We start from the raw sequence: 16,761 nt of genomic DNA on the forward strand, positions 1-16,761 counted from the left end.
CTCTGGTGATAAGCTTTATTAAACCAGCTAAGCAAGCATAATGACTTATAAAAATATACTATCTGAAAGCTCCGTTAAGCCCCCCTTCAATGATAACCTCCCGGCTGGAAGATCAATTTTGTTAATAAGCCCCCAACTCCTTAGATGGTAAATCATGACAAATTATGAACAAGGAAACAAGGCAACTTTACGCTTTTATAACTATTCAACCAGCATGTTCACGTTAAGGCTGCAGTCTACTACTCAAGGTCGTGAGAAAGATTAAATTATGAACAAATGAAAACGCAAACTAACTCAATCGTCAAAAGCTACTTAAATCTGAGCAAACTCAAATAGGCAATGTTGGGCTAAGAAATGTGTAGACAATAGTTAATCAGCTTTGTATGAGCAGTAATTCGCTTTAAACGGTGGTATTTAATATTAAAAGTCAAAAGAGATATGGCGGTAACCGGGATTTTTTTTCACAGTTTCCGGTGACGCCTTTTAATCAAGTGTAGTCAGTTCATGGATTCGATATTGTATCAGCGAAAATTGACATCGCATTTGATACCCACAAAATGAATGACTTTTCCTAAATTCATATTCGGTTAATTTCCAGGCCAAATTTAATAAACGCTTCAGGAAATGGTCACATGATTTGAAACGGCGAAAACTGAGCTAAATTGGTTTATTACAAGATATCGAAAACTGGGGAAAAAATGTTGACTTGTATTGAAATTGTGCGAACGTGCACGCGTTCAAGCATTTCCATTGTCTATTTATTGATTTCCTGTCGTGAATTTAGTCAGTGAAGAAAACATTTTCCTGCAAGCAGGAAATTAATTCTCTAGACAAAAGCCTCTTCAAAATCCCTTTTAGCGTTTTGAGAGGAATAACTCTTACCTCCCCGTTGTGATTGCTCAGTTGACCATGATAATCAAAGTTCAATTCGTTAGAAAACGCACGTTTTCCTTCAGGGCGCTGTCTGGAGGACTTTGGAGCTACTATTCTAGAAGAAATTCAACAAGTAACTTTTTCCAGCGTGAATGAATTTGTTTGCACTCCCGCAGAGAATTTCCCTGAAATCAGGTGGGTTTTTGGACATGGTCATACGGCAAATATCTGAAGGCAGATACTAGTTTTGAAAAGACTCGGCAATTAATATAAGCCGCATGACTTATTTCAGTGAATCCATAACTAACAATGGCGAGGACAATATGGTGGAAAATGTTTTGGTGAGGTGGGCAAACTTGTAAACGTGGGGCTCACGTTTTGAAAATGTCCTATCATTCTTCGTAGTTACGCAAAGGTCTGCAAATACCTGTCCTTGTTGCAACAAGTACATTGTTTTATTTTTACATTCCAAAACGTAAATCGAGGGGATACTGAAACAGTTTCGCGCTTTGAAATATTCATCCGGTAGTAATAAAAACCAGTTTAATTTTACGCATTTTCCTGTAGCACGTAAGAAATTTTTGTTTTTGCTGTAGTTAAAGCGACAGAGGCACGTTTTAAAAAACGAAGGAATGTTGCTCTGATTGTATTTTACTTCCTGCGCCACACGACCAGGGGTAAGGGTGGTTCTCTCTTTTATGACTATGGCCACAAAAATTTATTAAGGTTTTTGACTAAAATAGGTATAGAGTTTGGACTTTTTTGTCTGAAATAGGGCACTGTATTGTGCATTGTGCACTCTTTCTTCATTCTCGTGGATTGTTACAAAGGCGATAGAGTGTCGATATATCTGTCAGGTTTGACCACCCGGGGGTACCCCCCCCCCCCAAAAAAAAAAAAATACCTATACGGGTATCTACCCCCAACGGGGTCGTGATTTTGGGCTCCCGATCTTGAATGCGGTTTCCGTTTTAGAGATTAGCAGCAGCCAAAACGGCTCGTTAAAAATTGACCCGTTTCTAGAACGGGGGTATCATTTTGAATGCAAATTCTTTCAAAAACTGGGTGCTACTTTAGAGACTCGGGCGACGCACACCCACCCAAAACACACCTGAGTACTCCCCCCTGGATTTTGACACATCTTGTGCAAGACTAAGCACTAGTTACAAATTCACTACGCAACATCCGAACTAAGGAACATCTTAGCCGGAAATACAGATTTATAGAAGAAAAACTGAAACCTCTTTTGCCATGCTAGAGGTAACATTTTGATCAGTCTTAGAGCAAACATATTATAGCCAGCCAGCCCAAACATGTGGCTTTTTGATATTTCTTCGTAAGTGGCACGCGTCAGTCGCTTAAAATAAGTAGTTGCAGCAGTTGTCCAGACAGAGAGAAACTGGGTCGAGTCAAACGTGGGGAAGTAACGTAAGCACGTCTCCCGCTCCAGGTCTTTATCACTTTTACGACTGATTTGAAACATTTAGTTGAGCAAATTCAAGCTGCTGTTTATCTTAGTGCAGGAGTAAGAGTAAAATCTTAAGTATCAATTTATTGTTTTGGTGTTTTAATGACAGAAAAACAAAACAAAACAAAAACTGAAAAGGAATTTATCCATGCGTATTTGATCCTTTTGACCTATCAACTGTCTCGTCCAGTCTTGTGATATCACGAGGAGTATTATTAGTAATTGATAAAAACAAACTTGAAAGTGGCGTGCCACAAAGAACGCTTATCTTAAACTCATCCAGAATACGTGATGTAAAGTAAAAGACATTACGTTCAATACTCGTCTATTTTTTAAGTTCCTCGTTTTCGTAGAAAATGTTAAATTTTTTCTTTTCCGTCATGCTCTTATCAGACAATGGGATGTTGACGTCACAGGGGGTTTTCCCTCATAAATAGCGCTTACACATCACTTTCAGTTCATTGTCTGACGAAAGCGTTTAAAAAGCACTTTTCCTAGTCACATGCAGACTTGAGACGAGTAACCTCAAAGAACCAGTTAAAGCTCTGCTGTTTGGCGATTTAACAGGAATCGTTCTGAAGGAATCGTTTAATTAAGTGCTTTTGGAGGTTGGTATGCATAACTTTCTCGTTGATAGGCTTGTTTTATTACTTCAACTGTCATTATAATAACTGTCATAGTTGTATGTACAGCTTTAAACATTAGATAAGTATATCTTGGTCATGCTGGGTACATGAAAAGGACGTCTGTTTCAGCTCGGCAGTTCTTTCAATTTAGGATAACATTGAAAGACTATTGACCGTATATTGGACTAAGACAGCCAACTTAAACATAAAGAAAAGACTAGCATACATCAGCAACTTTATACATATTACTCTGTGCCTAAAACGCCTTTTAGCGATTATATAGCGAAACAAAATCAATTCAATGCCAAACGTAAAGGAACCAAACTGATTCAATTTAAATGAACCGAGGGGCATTTCAGAAGCTCTTCAGAACACGCATATAAGAACACTTTTTTGAGGTGGGGTTTTTTTGGTGTTTTTTTTTGTGGTATGCAATTTGTATTCCACGAAGGCTGATTCATCGTAAAATACTGATAACCTAACAGGCCACTCAGCTATATTCGAAATAGCATGTCTCAACGTGTGTAGCACGTCTCTTTGACAGGAAATAGTCTGGACTAAGGGTCAATAAGATTTGTTTCATTCATCACGATTTTTATACTAAATTTAAGCGTACAATTTCAATGCTATTTACCCCACCAAAAATGGTGCCAGAAATATCTACCTAATACATGTACAGAGTTGAATAAAAATTGCCTATCACAAACACGTAAATAGATTGAATAGTTTTTCTTCTTTGTCCGAAGACCGAACCTGTCGATCACTGTTTCTTTTTGGAAATTTCGAGAACTTTTTATGGGTCTTGTTACGTGAAATTCTCGAATCGTGGTTAAAATCCATTAAGTGCTCCCTTATATCTAATTAGTGATATTTTTCTTTCAGACTTGAACATGCTTCGTCAGATTTTCATCCTCGCTGCATTTTTGGCTGGCAAAAGCGACAGCGTCTTTGACAGAAGAATGTCACGTGGTGGTTTCAAACACCTGTCTACAACACTGTAACAACAGATCATGTGATTGTGGCGTGACCACAGACAGTAACCATGCCTACAGTAAATGTCGCCAAGTTTGTACAGATGCCAAGTGCATGACAATCACGTGCTCATCCGGGACATGCGATCAGGAATGTCACAACTGTCACATGGAGTGCACAAGCGACGTCGGCTTTTGTAGACAGCGGTGTCTGTCCGGAGCATGCTCGCTCAAGTGTAACGCCAGACACTGTGAGCAGGAATGCAGTGGAGGACACTGTCACAACATGGCCTGTGACGATTGCCAGATAATTATACCACGTCATTATCTGGTTTTGTTAGCGGGCCTTCTGTTCGCGATAAGCATTATGTCGTGTTTATTGCTTGTGTTGTCATTTAGCAAGGACGACTGTTTTCAGAGTCAAGACAGCTACTCAAAGCTCCGTAGCTTAAGCAGCAGCGTTGAAAGTGTGAATTCACTGTCATCTTTCACATAGCCGTTCACTGAAAGAAGAGTTCGTAAAAATATATTGCAAAGTTATTGTGAGCTCTTGTTAAATTAATTTATAACAGTTTATAAAGATTCGCTTTACGAACTAGGCCCCGAGGTTTCACTCGACGCTTAAACCAAGATGGCGCCCAAGAAAGAGTGCATGTATTTATGGAATTAAGGCAAGGTGAAACGTTAGTTAGTCGAGTGACCCATTGTGAGAACTTGTTAAATTAATTTATTAAGTTTCCTTTACGTAGGTCAAGATTAGCATTTAGTACATATAAAGATGATAGTTATAATATTTATGTTTGTAACAATTTTGCGTTTGCCAAAGTTAAAAAAGACACTATTTATTATGAACAGAGCGAAAACGTTTGTATATTAATATATAAGCCGCATATACAGAGATAAGAGTGTGAACAAAAAGTAATAAAAATAAAAGATGTAAGCCGTAATCCCAATCTTATCTTCTTACGACTGTGAGGGCACCCTTTAATGGGAGTAACGAAGTCTGTCTGTCTGTCTGTCTGTCTGACAGTCCGTCTGTCTGTCTGTCTGTCTGTCTGTCTGACAGTCCGTCTGTCTGTCTGTCTGTCTGTCTGTCTGTCTGTCTGTCTGTCTGTCCGCATAGGCAAATAACGACTAATGTGCAGCCAGACAAACAAATTCGGAACGTTTTATTTGGCACTATGTTCTAGATCATGAACAATTTTTTCGTGAAGATATTGTTCTTTGGAATTAATCCCATTCGTTAAAGATACGTGTGCTGGCCTTTTATTGAGTTTGCTAAGCTCTTTAAATGACTTGAGATTATTGTTTAACTCGAATTATTTCTTGAGGCGATAAACGTGTTTTCTAACTTTCTAACCTAGTGTAACCATTCAAGGGAAAGCAATTGAGCAGTACTTTTATGCGATTGTGTTTGTTTTCTAGTACTTGATTAATTGTTTTGCTCTTCAATGTGTAGAATCGTTTCCTGGCTTTTAGAGTATGATCAAATAAAACAAAATCTCGCGAATTTTTCCTCCGGCTATATCAGAGGAAAATCTCGTACTTTACACTGTAGAGTTCAACCGTTACAAAATCAAGTTCTTGAGTAAGAATATTATTTTCATGAGCTCCAATTAGAGATTCGAGTTCGAGTTTGAGTTAGCATGTTGAGTTTGACATTTTGGGGAAATTTCCCAGAGACTATTACGATTATTATTACCTCTGAAGTGAAGAAGCCGCACTTACAACATTACAAACTAGAACATACAGTAAAATGTTTAAATTATATGTAGTGTAAACATAAAAATATAGCGCCAGTTAACATACATAACAATGACAGCTAGCCATTTTCAAACTAACGGGAGTGCTATTTAGGTTAACTGGAATGCTGTACAAATTTAAAATAGTAACTCAACACTTCAACCCAAACTCGAACAATCTCACACTCGAAGTCATTGTATAGTATGGACCATTCCTCTTCAGTGAATCTACAACTTGGATTTCCCAGGCTTAGGTTGAATTTCTTTCAATTTCATGGCCAAGCCCATGTTTCCTTTGATCTTGATCTTGCCTTTGAAAAAAGCCTGATGGAAAAAAAGGAAGCTTTTTGTCAGGGTCGATCCGTTATCCTATATTTAAAAACCATTTCAACACATTCGATTCTTGAATGCTTATCCACGTGACACAGCCAGGAGACAAGTAATGGTCGGAGTCCAGTCTCCAAGAGTTAATTGAGCCTGCGATTTTTATCACCAGAGTAATTGCTAAGCAACATGACGAAGGCTCCTGGCGATAAGCTGACGCGACAGCTTTTCGGAATGTTAATAAACCTTCGGAAACTTCTTCGGGTATGCGAACTTTACGAAGACTTGCTGAAACTATTACTTGTTTCCCTGACTGCAATAGACCAATCTTTTTCAACCTTTTTAATTCCCAAGCTCAAATATTATTTCTCCTTTTTGATAGTGATAGATTTGTTTTGACTATGCTAGTTTTGAAAAATTTCATTTCTGATGATTTCCTTTATTCTCATTACCTGTCTGCTTGACAATAAATTGATGTTGTAAGGAGAAATTGGATGTAGATCACTGTTGGAAAGAGAGTAGGCAAGGTACACGCATCAGACAGAACCAACTTACCGTTTGTGGGTTCATCTTTCCACTCATGATTTTTACAAAATCTTCATCTTTCATTGTTATTGTACAGTCAGCTTTGTCTGCAAGAGAATTCAAGCAAGGTTGTCAACATGAAATAACACTAAAATAGGTGATTACAGTAAGTAAGACAATAGAAGATTAGAAGATTTTACCTGTTCCTTTGAACTTTAAAGCACCATTTCCATTCTTAGCGTCCACAATCCACCACGCTTCCTTTCCAGCAGCATTCTTGACGTTAAATCTATAAATTCCTTTGATCTTCTTTACAAGTGCAGGGCCATCCTGAGTGAATCAAAAACGAAAAAAGAATTATTTGACGTAATCATACTTGAGTTACTCAACACTTAGTTAAAATAAGTTGCATCTGATTCGAAAGTTTCAAAACTCTTAGACCTCTTGTTATTGGCTTGTCACGCAATCATTTGAATAAAGATTGAGTGACATGCTAAACGTTAGAATACTGCTGAAAGCAACTGTCGCCTACCCCTTTCATCGTCTTCTCCATCTCATTAAATATTGCTGCTGCCTTGAAGTCTTCTTGTCTCGTGGCTGAGGTATAGGAAGGCACTGGGCGATACCTGATGTCAAATACATGAACAAAACACTGAATAAATGTACTGCCATGCAATTCTCCTACATAGCACAGTATTTCTTTGCTTATCAAGAGAGAAAAAACTCCCTGACAGGTCTTTTTAATTTATATATTTACGAAAATGACGCTATTACATACAAATGTAAGAAGTGAAGAAAAGAAATAGAATAGTAAAGGCATTTTCAAATCCTGATGCTACTTAGTACATATATACTACTTTAAATACAACACTTTTTAGTCAACATTTTTAGAAACCTACAAAGTAAAATAGAACAACATCACAAATAAGCTACTTACAAATCAACACGTTTTCATTGCAGTATTACGTAGATTTGAGCAATATATTGCAGCAGCAACAATAAGGGCAGACTAGAGCAGTTTTCAATCGAGTGTCGTAAAACCAAAACCAAAATAATTACTCTGGCTCAATCTCACAAAGGACACAGACAATCCCCAGTTAACCAATCAAAACTCGAAGCAAATACATGTAGCCGGCACGTTTAAGCGCGGAAAACTAACGTGCGCGAGCGAGTCATGATTGGTTTTGGTTGTTGAGTTCCTTGAATCACTAAGCGTAGCAATGCAAAACCAAAGCAAACTTTCTACACTCAAGTGAAAACCGCTCTAAGGGCAGACTATGCATAATCATTAAACCAATTACCACATTTTCTTTTTTTGTCTTTTTAGTATTAAATAGTACGAGTGATTTTCGATTGAGTCTCGTGAAACCAAAATCAAAGTAATGACTCAGAGCAATCACAAAGACAATCCAGTGAACCAATCACAGCTCAAAGCAAATGCATGTAACCAGCGTGATGCGCGGAAAAACGTGTGTGAGCGAGTAACGATGGGTATTGTTTTTACTTCTGATTGGTTGAGATAGTGGCGCGAGTTTTTTAAGACAATCGCTACACGTAGTGGTGCAAAATGAAACCAAACGCGAATTACTTCCTACGCTCAAGTGAAAATCGCTCTCTATGGCACTGAACTTAATTCCTGCTCGCCTGATTACTGATAATTTTACCTTCTCTGATTGGGAAATCCTAATCGATACAAGGCGACTACTACAGCACCACCCAGTCCCAGGTTATGTTGGAGTGCCACCTTGGCGCCTGGGACCTGTCTTTTTCCACATTCACCCCGCAGCTGACGACAAAGCTCAGCACACTGTGCTAAACCTGCAATGAAAACACAAGAAACCCAGTGAATCGCATATGGAATGAGTGCTCTAACTATATCAAAATGAAATGTCGCAAGCAGTGGTGTAGACCAGTCTAGCCTGCTCGCATGCCAGAATAGACAAAGGCAAGTTTACATTGAATGTAGTATAAAAAGCAAAAACTAAAGCAAGTCTGGATTACACATGGACAATATGAGCTTGAATATTCCTGATCAGCTCTCACAAGCTTAAGTAGCAGCTCTCAAACGAAAGCTATGGGGGACCCAACTGTTTCTGTTGTTTGTTCTATTGTTCTCTCTAAAGCTAAGGGTAGCAAGCCATCCATGTGAGACCTAGTGAGAGCTCCTACCTGGCTGCGAGGGAGACTATTACTTGACCCGAAATTTTCCCGTAAATGCATTATTATTAATAGAAACTCAACACTAAGCAATTTGTTACAAATGATTTATTTATCTAGTATGTGACAGTAAACTAATGAATACAGGGGGTCAAAGGTTACCTGTTGCCCCTAGAGGGTGTCCCTTGGAAATGAGTCCTCCACTGGGATTTACAACCCACTTGCCTCCATACGTGTTGTCTCCTCTGTCTACTAATTCCCCGCCTTTTCCTAAAATGAACATCACCAGAGTTTGAATCAATTTGTTGCCAGCATTCAACTTGTAGATGTTAGAAAAAAGAATTTTGGTCAAATTGGCCAAAATAAACTGAAGCCTACAGCAATAACAACAGGAGGCTTGGTGCCCAAATGGTTAGCACACTGGACTCAAGGATCGAGCAATGAAGGTTCGAATCCTGGCTGGGATCATTATGTTGCATATTTCTTGACCAAGACACTTCGCTCTCACAGTGCCTTAGTATCCTCGCCCAGGTGTATAAATGGGTACCAGCAAATTTTAATGCTGGGCCATATTCCTGCAATATAATGGACTGGAATCTAATCCAAAGGGACTAGAAAAATACTCCTAGTCACATCAAGTAAACCGGGATTTGATAAGCTCTGGCAAAATGGGACACTAAGTCTTTGTCCTGGTGTAGACTTGTAACCAGTACCGTATTTTGTTTTAGCAAGAACAAACACAACTGCCTACAACAAAAACTTGGGTTTAAAGAATAAATTGTAAAACTTGCCTTCAGCACATAGACCAAGTCCTTCATAGGTGAGAAGCTCATTGGTGGAGAAACAGTCATGAAGTTCAACAACTTGAACATCATTAGGTGACATGCCTGAAAAAAAAAAAAAACAAAGAGTATGAATTACTTCTTATAATCTTAACACATTTTGTTACACAGTGTAATGTTATTACTTAATCCAACATTTGCCATGACTAGAAAAGAGTGCTTTGGAGATAAGAAACAAAAAGTGTGAGGTTCGAGTGTTCTTGAGCAAGCTGACACTTGACCTCACAGTGCATCTCTCTTGCTAACTTAGAGCCAGGTTAATGAAAGCCCCCTAACCCTATTCCAGGTCTCTGGTAAAAATTAACATAAGTTAGGTGTTTCTTGATGCTAACTATTTTGGGTAGTCTGCATATATTGTGTTGTTCTAGAAAATAATAATAATTTTATCCATACCCCTCCCACAGAAGGATTTTTGGTTTGAATCCCCCACCCCTTTGGAAATTTCAGTTAAGCCCCATACTTTTTTTAAATTCTGGCCTCTGAGACCCTTCCACACTCTTGGAATTTTCAATGACCTTCCATGGGAAGAGTTATGGATATTGTTTTGAACTGCACATAGTCGTAGTACTTTATGCTACCATGTCAAGTAAACTACTTAAATCATGAAAATTTAGCTTTCAGATTTGTTCCTTAAATAAGGTGTGTACATGTACATGTATTTTAAACATGGAGGTGCTTTACATACCAGCCTTCTGAAACAGTTTTTGTGCAGCTGTTTTAGTCATGTCATAACCAACCTACAAATAAAATGGCACCAATCTCAGTCCAAGCATCAAAATAATAATTATTTAATTTGTAATTACTCCAAAACATCGTCATTTCATTTCCTGTAAGGTTAGACTGTCTACAGGCCCTATTTTTTAATGCAAAAGAACCTGAAAGAAACAGCAAGGGAAGTAAGCACAGATACAAAACAAAAGGCGGTGGGGCCAATTGGGCAAGCAGAGAGAGCAAAAGAAAATGCGCCTCACTGTCAAATACGAGAAAGCAGAGGGCTGTGGACAGTCTACAGAATCTGCAGTTCTGAGAATTTGGAGACATTATTGGATCAAATGATTAAAAGAGGTAACCCTAAGGTATTCTCGTTACCAAAAAAGTTGTTATTGTAGGGAGAAATTTGATGTTGATTTTGGGAGTTCAGATGTTGAGTTACAATAACCAACTAAAGCAACTGTAAGTTACAGTTGCCCCATTGAAAATTACAGTAGGCAGATTTTCTTTTTCTATCCCTGCAATATCAAACAAAAAATAGCAGCAAGAAAAGAAATTTATGCTAATTTGAAGATTAAGGATTTAAATATCACTTACCACTTTTATTGCACTGTCCTCATGAAAAGTGCTTTTTAAGTCTGTCGCCATTTCCATTCCAACAATCTCAACTGCTTTACTCTCCAGGCCATGCTTCTTAACAAACTCCTCACTGGCTAAGACAGCTGCTGCACTGCCATCTGAAGTTGGACTAGGTAACATTTATAGAATTATTACAAACAGTTAATACTGTAAAGTGTGGTGAAGAGTGTGTTGGAGTGAGGTGATCTGAGGGGGATGAGGTGGGGAGAGGGGAGGAGAGGACAAAAGAGGACAGTAGAGGGGAGGGGGAAGGCCGGGGCAGGGGCAGGGGCCCGGAAGGTGAGGTGAGGTGAGGTGAGGTGAGGAGAGGTGAAGTGCAGTGACTGAACATTGAGGTAATGAAAGGTGAGGTAAAAGGTAAAGCCTGTTTCAATCTTTTGAATTTGAGAAGCCAGGCTCCTGAAGTGTAGCATGAAGTGATGCGGAGCATTGCACATTTGAATTACACCGGTAATTGTAATCCCTCTCTTCCCACCAAGCATTTTGTCCCATTGCTCTGATAATTTTCTAGTACCTATTTCAACTTCTGGGTGGAGAGAGGGAAGGTTAGATTAAAATATTTTGCTGGCCATTTAGAACAATTTGACACATGAGTGACCCCATTCAGGACTGAAATGTGGACTGCTTAATCTAGAGTATATGTAAACTGACTGTTCCTACCATAAGGCTACTGGGACTACATAATTGTAATTGATAATCTCTAGGGAAAAATATTCTCCTTTATTTTGAGCTGATTATGTTCTACCTACCAGCACTGAAGCTTGGTCAGAGGGTCAAATATCATGGGAGAGTTTTTTATTTCTTGTAAAGAGTACTTTGTCCTGAACTGAGATAACCTTTAAAGTGAAAAGAGCATAAAATAATCAACAGATAATCCTTTCACTTAAAGGCATGCAAGCTAAAGACGATGTCACTAGCTTATTCAACGTAAAATTATCATTTTGTACATCCTACTTTAAATTTGATCGACACTGATGTTGGGTATACACTTGGACATAAGTTGTAATTGCTCAGGATAAAATGAAAGTACTGGGTAATAATCATTTTTAACAAAACATTTGTAAGAAGAATAAATTGTTTGTAAGAAGAATAAATTTTTGGCATTGCCAGGCACTACTTACGGGTTTTCTACAGAGTGAAGATGGTTTTTGTATGCAATTTTGGCAAAATGCTCTGCTTTGGTTCCTGTTTGCAGTCAAGATTCAGAAAAAAAAATATTAGGCATTACTAAATACAAAATTACATGACGGTACTAAGTTAAATCTTTGCCAATAGGACTTGAAAAAATAGCATACTCAAATGTTACATAAAGACAAATAACCATACTCTATTGTCAGAAATTATATACTTTTTATTTATTTATTTTTTTTATTGCCACTTCTGGAGGGTCACTATGCTTTCCTGCATGGTAATTACTTTCAGAAATTATTTCATGATACATTGTACCGTAATTACCAGAGCATAATTTAGAATTCGCAATGTGACATGTATACAATTCATGATGTTTAGTCTCACCATATTTTTCCATGTGCTCTTTCCCAGCATTTCCAAACATCTGAGGAGTGACTGGTGCTGCTACCAGACCATGTTTGTTGATCAGAACTTCCATATGTTTATCCATTGGTGGAGTGCGATCCCCCCACTAGAAAATAGTCACAAACATGATTAAAGCCATTCCAAAGGGTCATCACAAAGTGTGAGGCAGAAACGCATTCAATCCATTCCGGTTAGCCTACATAGCACTTAGGTTAGCTAAGGGTACGAGTGGAGTAGCTACGGTTAGCCTTTTTATTTGGAGTAGGGATTTCTGCCTCGCATGCTTCACTGCCTTGCCTTTTCCTGACCGGCAAGTAACTTTTTATGCATACTTTTCTGATGGGCAAGCGCCCAAGCAAGTTGTCTGCTGACTAACCCATTTGAAAAATAAACTTAGGTCAAGCATGCAACTGTCCTGGGCAGATAAAAATATTAATTTGAAAGGTGCTTGTCTGAAAGGGGAGCAGGAATTCAATTTCTTTTTTCTGAGCCTTGCTGAGTGAGTGACAACTCAACATTTAATAAATAACAACAGAAACGCATTGAAATATTCTGGTACATGTTTATAACACTGGATGTACTAAATACATTGAATATGTAGACAATAAAAAGTTCTAGCAGGGTTAAATTAAGATCACTCACTGATTGAGTATCATGTTAATTATCATCCGACGAGTGAGAACAGTGTACATTCTGTACCTTAGATCCCAAAGATCCTCGTTGCATTTTCTCAAAACCCAAAGCTAGAACGCAATCTGATACACCTGTAGGTTTAAATGTTTTTCATGTAAATCTAAAATTATAAATCAAATATTCAGTTCTACATTAAGTGAGCTCTGATTCATACGATGCACATGGAGATCAAATTTAAAGTGTGGTGCACACACATGTTACACTGTGCGGGAGGGGGGGGTTATACTTAAATCCTTTACGGTACATTTTAACTGCCACTGTTGTATTAGCTCACTGTCCAAAAGTAAAGAGCAATTTTACCTCATGGTAAACATGGTCAGAGGTTGAACCCCTCACAGATCAAGCTAGAGCCCAGGCTTCAGCATGAGTGCTGCTCCCAGCTGCTTTACATCTGGCTAACAAAAATAACCACCATTATTAAAATATTGTACTTTAATCTATATACTTACCTCCTTCAATCATCTGCTTTCCCAAATATAATGCACTGGATCCTGTAGCACATGCATTATTGACCTGTGGGAAATTTCCAAATACTGCATCAGTATAAAGCTACAGATATATGTACCATGAAAATGGGCAGTTGCCCTACTTTATGGAGCGTGCAACCAGCCCAAAGTAAGGTCCATGTTTTAAGATGACATTTTAACAGGAAAATAAGTCAATTCTTAAAAATCATGTCTCAACATAAGGTGTCATTAAGTTTGTTTTCAGTTGCGATTGTACACATGAAGACCCCTGGTTTCCATAGTATAGAGCCCGGGGGGGGGGGGGGTACTCCCATATGTGGCCTATATAGGTATGTGCCGCCGATAGGGTATGTTTTCGAGTTCTCGGTCCTTAAATAGGGTATCATTTTTGCTCCTTTTGGCAATGTGTTCCCGGTGTGATCCTTAGATACATGTAGGGTACCTAAATTCTATTAGCTAAAATAAACGCCCAGCTAAACGAAAAAAAAAGGTTTCTTAAAACTGAATTTTCTGTTCAGGTATTAGTAATTAAAAGCGATTTTATAAAGATTTGTGTCTTGCTGTGCGCGGTTAGCCGTTATTTGGGTCGTCACGGAACGCTTCTCCTCCCCTTAAATAGGGTGTCATTTTTCGGTTTTGGGCCTTAAAAAGGGTATCAATTTTCGCTTTCTTTATCCTTAAAAAGGGTCAGGGTTTTAGAACCTTGGCAGCACACCCCTATCTGAAATTTATGGGAGTACCCCCCCGGGGTATAGAGTCACTACATGAATAGGCTGGTTTCAAATTACACTCTACTGATCCTAAAAAAGGACCGAAGTCGAGGTTGAAGTGATAAAACAAAAGATTAAATTATCAAGATCAAAGATCAAATTATTCCCCTGAACCTCAACTTAATTCCTTAGTTTGTGATCAGTGGAGCGTAATTTGAATTTAGCCTTAATTTGCTACTTTCTAACACCCAGCATTTTTGTCAGCATCTCCAGACAAATTGTTCATACTCACTTCTGGGTAGAGAGAGGCACTGTGAGAGTAAAGTGCCTTGTCCTACAAGACAAAGATGACCCCGACTAGTGCTCAATAATTCAAACTACTTGACCTGCAATCCAGCATGCTAACTATTGGTCAAACCATTGAAGAATAATTGGCTTACGTTGTAAATTGGAATTCCAGTAAGACCAAGTTGTTAGAGAGCTCTTTGTCCACATGTTGAATCACCTATGAAAATAAAAAAATTAATATTAAATAAAGTTTACAACTTGTCTGACTGTTGCTGTTGACTGTTTCACCACCCTTCGATAATTAGGTACCTCACATATAAATTCATCAACAATAGATAAATGTGCGGGAGGTAAATGAGAGGTTGGTGGAGCCAAGAACTGAAGACGAGCACAGTTGGTAACGATGAATGACAACCCTGTGAGTGACATCCACCCAAGCATTGTCACACTGATATTCAGTGGAAAACTAATCATACTTACCATATATTTACCAAAGGGAGGGCTGGGCAGGGGAGCGAGAACTTGCTAACTTGTGCAACGCGAGGCAACATAAACAAAATGACCTGGCTTTGAACAACAGGAGAGCTGTAAAATCCCAAGCAGTCCCTGCGAGGTTAGACAACCACCCCAAATACTTAGACTAAAAAACTGCTGGCCAACATTTTCTTGAGTTTGAGTTTGAGTTTGAGTTTTCATTCAGCCACATAATAAAAAAAACAGAACAGCTCAAACCATAAAAACAATAAAACCCTGATCTTCTCTGTCATGAAAACCAGACTTAAAACACAGGCTTGGCTTTGTATGAAGCAGCCAAGTACAACATTCACGTAGTACGTTAAACTTACCATAACAATAACCTACTACAGCTTGGTCTATGCTGCTATAATCCAAGCCAGCATCTTGGAGGGCTTTTGTACCTAAAAAGAAAACATACTAAAACGTTAATCATCTCAAATATGCTAAATGGTATTATCAGGAATTTTTTTCAGGTGAAATTTTTTGGACCACATGCATGTCAGGCAGAAAATTGGTTCACATTAAAAGAAAGATCAAACCAGACAAAGTCTTTAAGCTGGAAAAATCAAGTCCTCAGGTTTTTATTTTTTTCCGCCTTCCACCTATTATTTACATCCCTGTATTATACACTTAAAAGTGCAGAAGACATGGGGACCTTGGCTAATGGTTTATAGTATGTTGGGCTCCATATTTTTTCATAGGAAGAATAGTATTAATCGGTTATAGTGACAAGTTGTCTGTATCTGTCACAGACAGTATTTAGTCTCTAAAAAAACCATTACATTTACTATATATGCACATGATTTGTACATGAAAGTAAAACTATTTAACAATAAACGAACCGGCTTCTTTTGCCATATCAGGATAATCAAAATCTTCACGTCGACCAGGCTTTTCAAACTGAAAATAAGACATAAGACGTTACTGGTAATTTATAGTTTTCAATTACAGTAACATTGAATCCTGCTTGATAATTTATTTTAACCTTGTACATAGTGGTTGGGGGGGGGGGGACTTGGGATTTTAAGTGACAGGGATGATCGAATAGGGGCAAAAATCAAGACCCAAAAAATCCCAGATCAAATATTAACCCCCCCCCCCCACGCCCAAAAAAATCAACAGCATATGACGTAACACATTTGTTTGTACCCACTGGGTTTTGAATTCATTCCCCTCCAAGCAACATTTGTGTCAGTCTGGTTGCTCAAAGAATGGATAAATTATGCAATCCACCAGATAAATCACTATCCAGTGGATAGCCTAGTTTGCTTTGTAAACAGTTATCAACAATATAGAGATTTATTCAGTGGGTAGAGTTATACATTTTTTCAGCAATATTTATTGTGCCTTGCTTTTTACAGTCATTTATAATATTATTGTTTCAAGATAATGGTGCCCAAGGGTATAGGACCGAGCATTAGCAAATGTAGCAAACTTACCCCAAAAATTGTTTAAATTTTAATATGCATATAAGCTTAAAATTTTTTATATGGAAAAACAAATTAAAGGGCTGCTTGACTTATGGAACAAACCCGAGGTATCCAATCGAACGTTCGGTAATCGAACTCAATCGAACACCAATCGTTCGATTGGGTTCGGTAATCGAACATAATTGAACTCACAATAAAATTTGGTCAGCCGAACTCAATCGAACGTTTGATTACCGAACAACC

At 38.2% G+C, this 16,761-nt stretch overlaps 1 protein-coding gene across 1 annotated transcript; it reads right to left on the minus strand.

Moving 5' to 3' along the window:
* Positions 1-5,084: 5,084 nt before the first annotated feature.
* Positions 5,085-15,486, minus strand: LOC144637394 (sterol carrier protein 2-like). Its single transcript, XM_078496459.1, has 16 exons — positions 15,418-15,486; positions 14,725-14,789; positions 13,557-13,620; positions 13,114-13,178; positions 12,394-12,520; positions 12,000-12,063; positions 11,628-11,714; positions 10,837-10,987; positions 10,214-10,265; positions 9,478-9,573; positions 8,849-8,956; positions 8,194-8,347; positions 7,062-7,155; positions 6,730-6,859; positions 6,560-6,636; positions 5,085-6,004 (listed from the first exon to the last, which is right to left on the minus strand). Exons 3-16 carry the CDS (start codon positions 13,567-13,569, stop codon positions 5,909-5,911), a joined length of 1,314 nt encoding a protein of 437 aa, XP_078352585.1. The 5' UTR covers positions 13,570-13,620; positions 14,725-14,789; positions 15,418-15,486; the 3' UTR covers positions 5,085-5,908.
* Positions 15,487-16,761: the final 1,275 nt, after the last annotated feature.

Source organism: Oculina patagonica, chromosome 14 (assembly GCF_052425735.1).
Source record: "Oculina patagonica isolate OP01 chromosome 14, crgOcupat, whole genome shotgun sequence".
Taxonomy (NCBI): Eukaryota; Metazoa; Cnidaria; class Anthozoa; order Scleractinia; family Oculinidae; genus Oculina; species Oculina patagonica.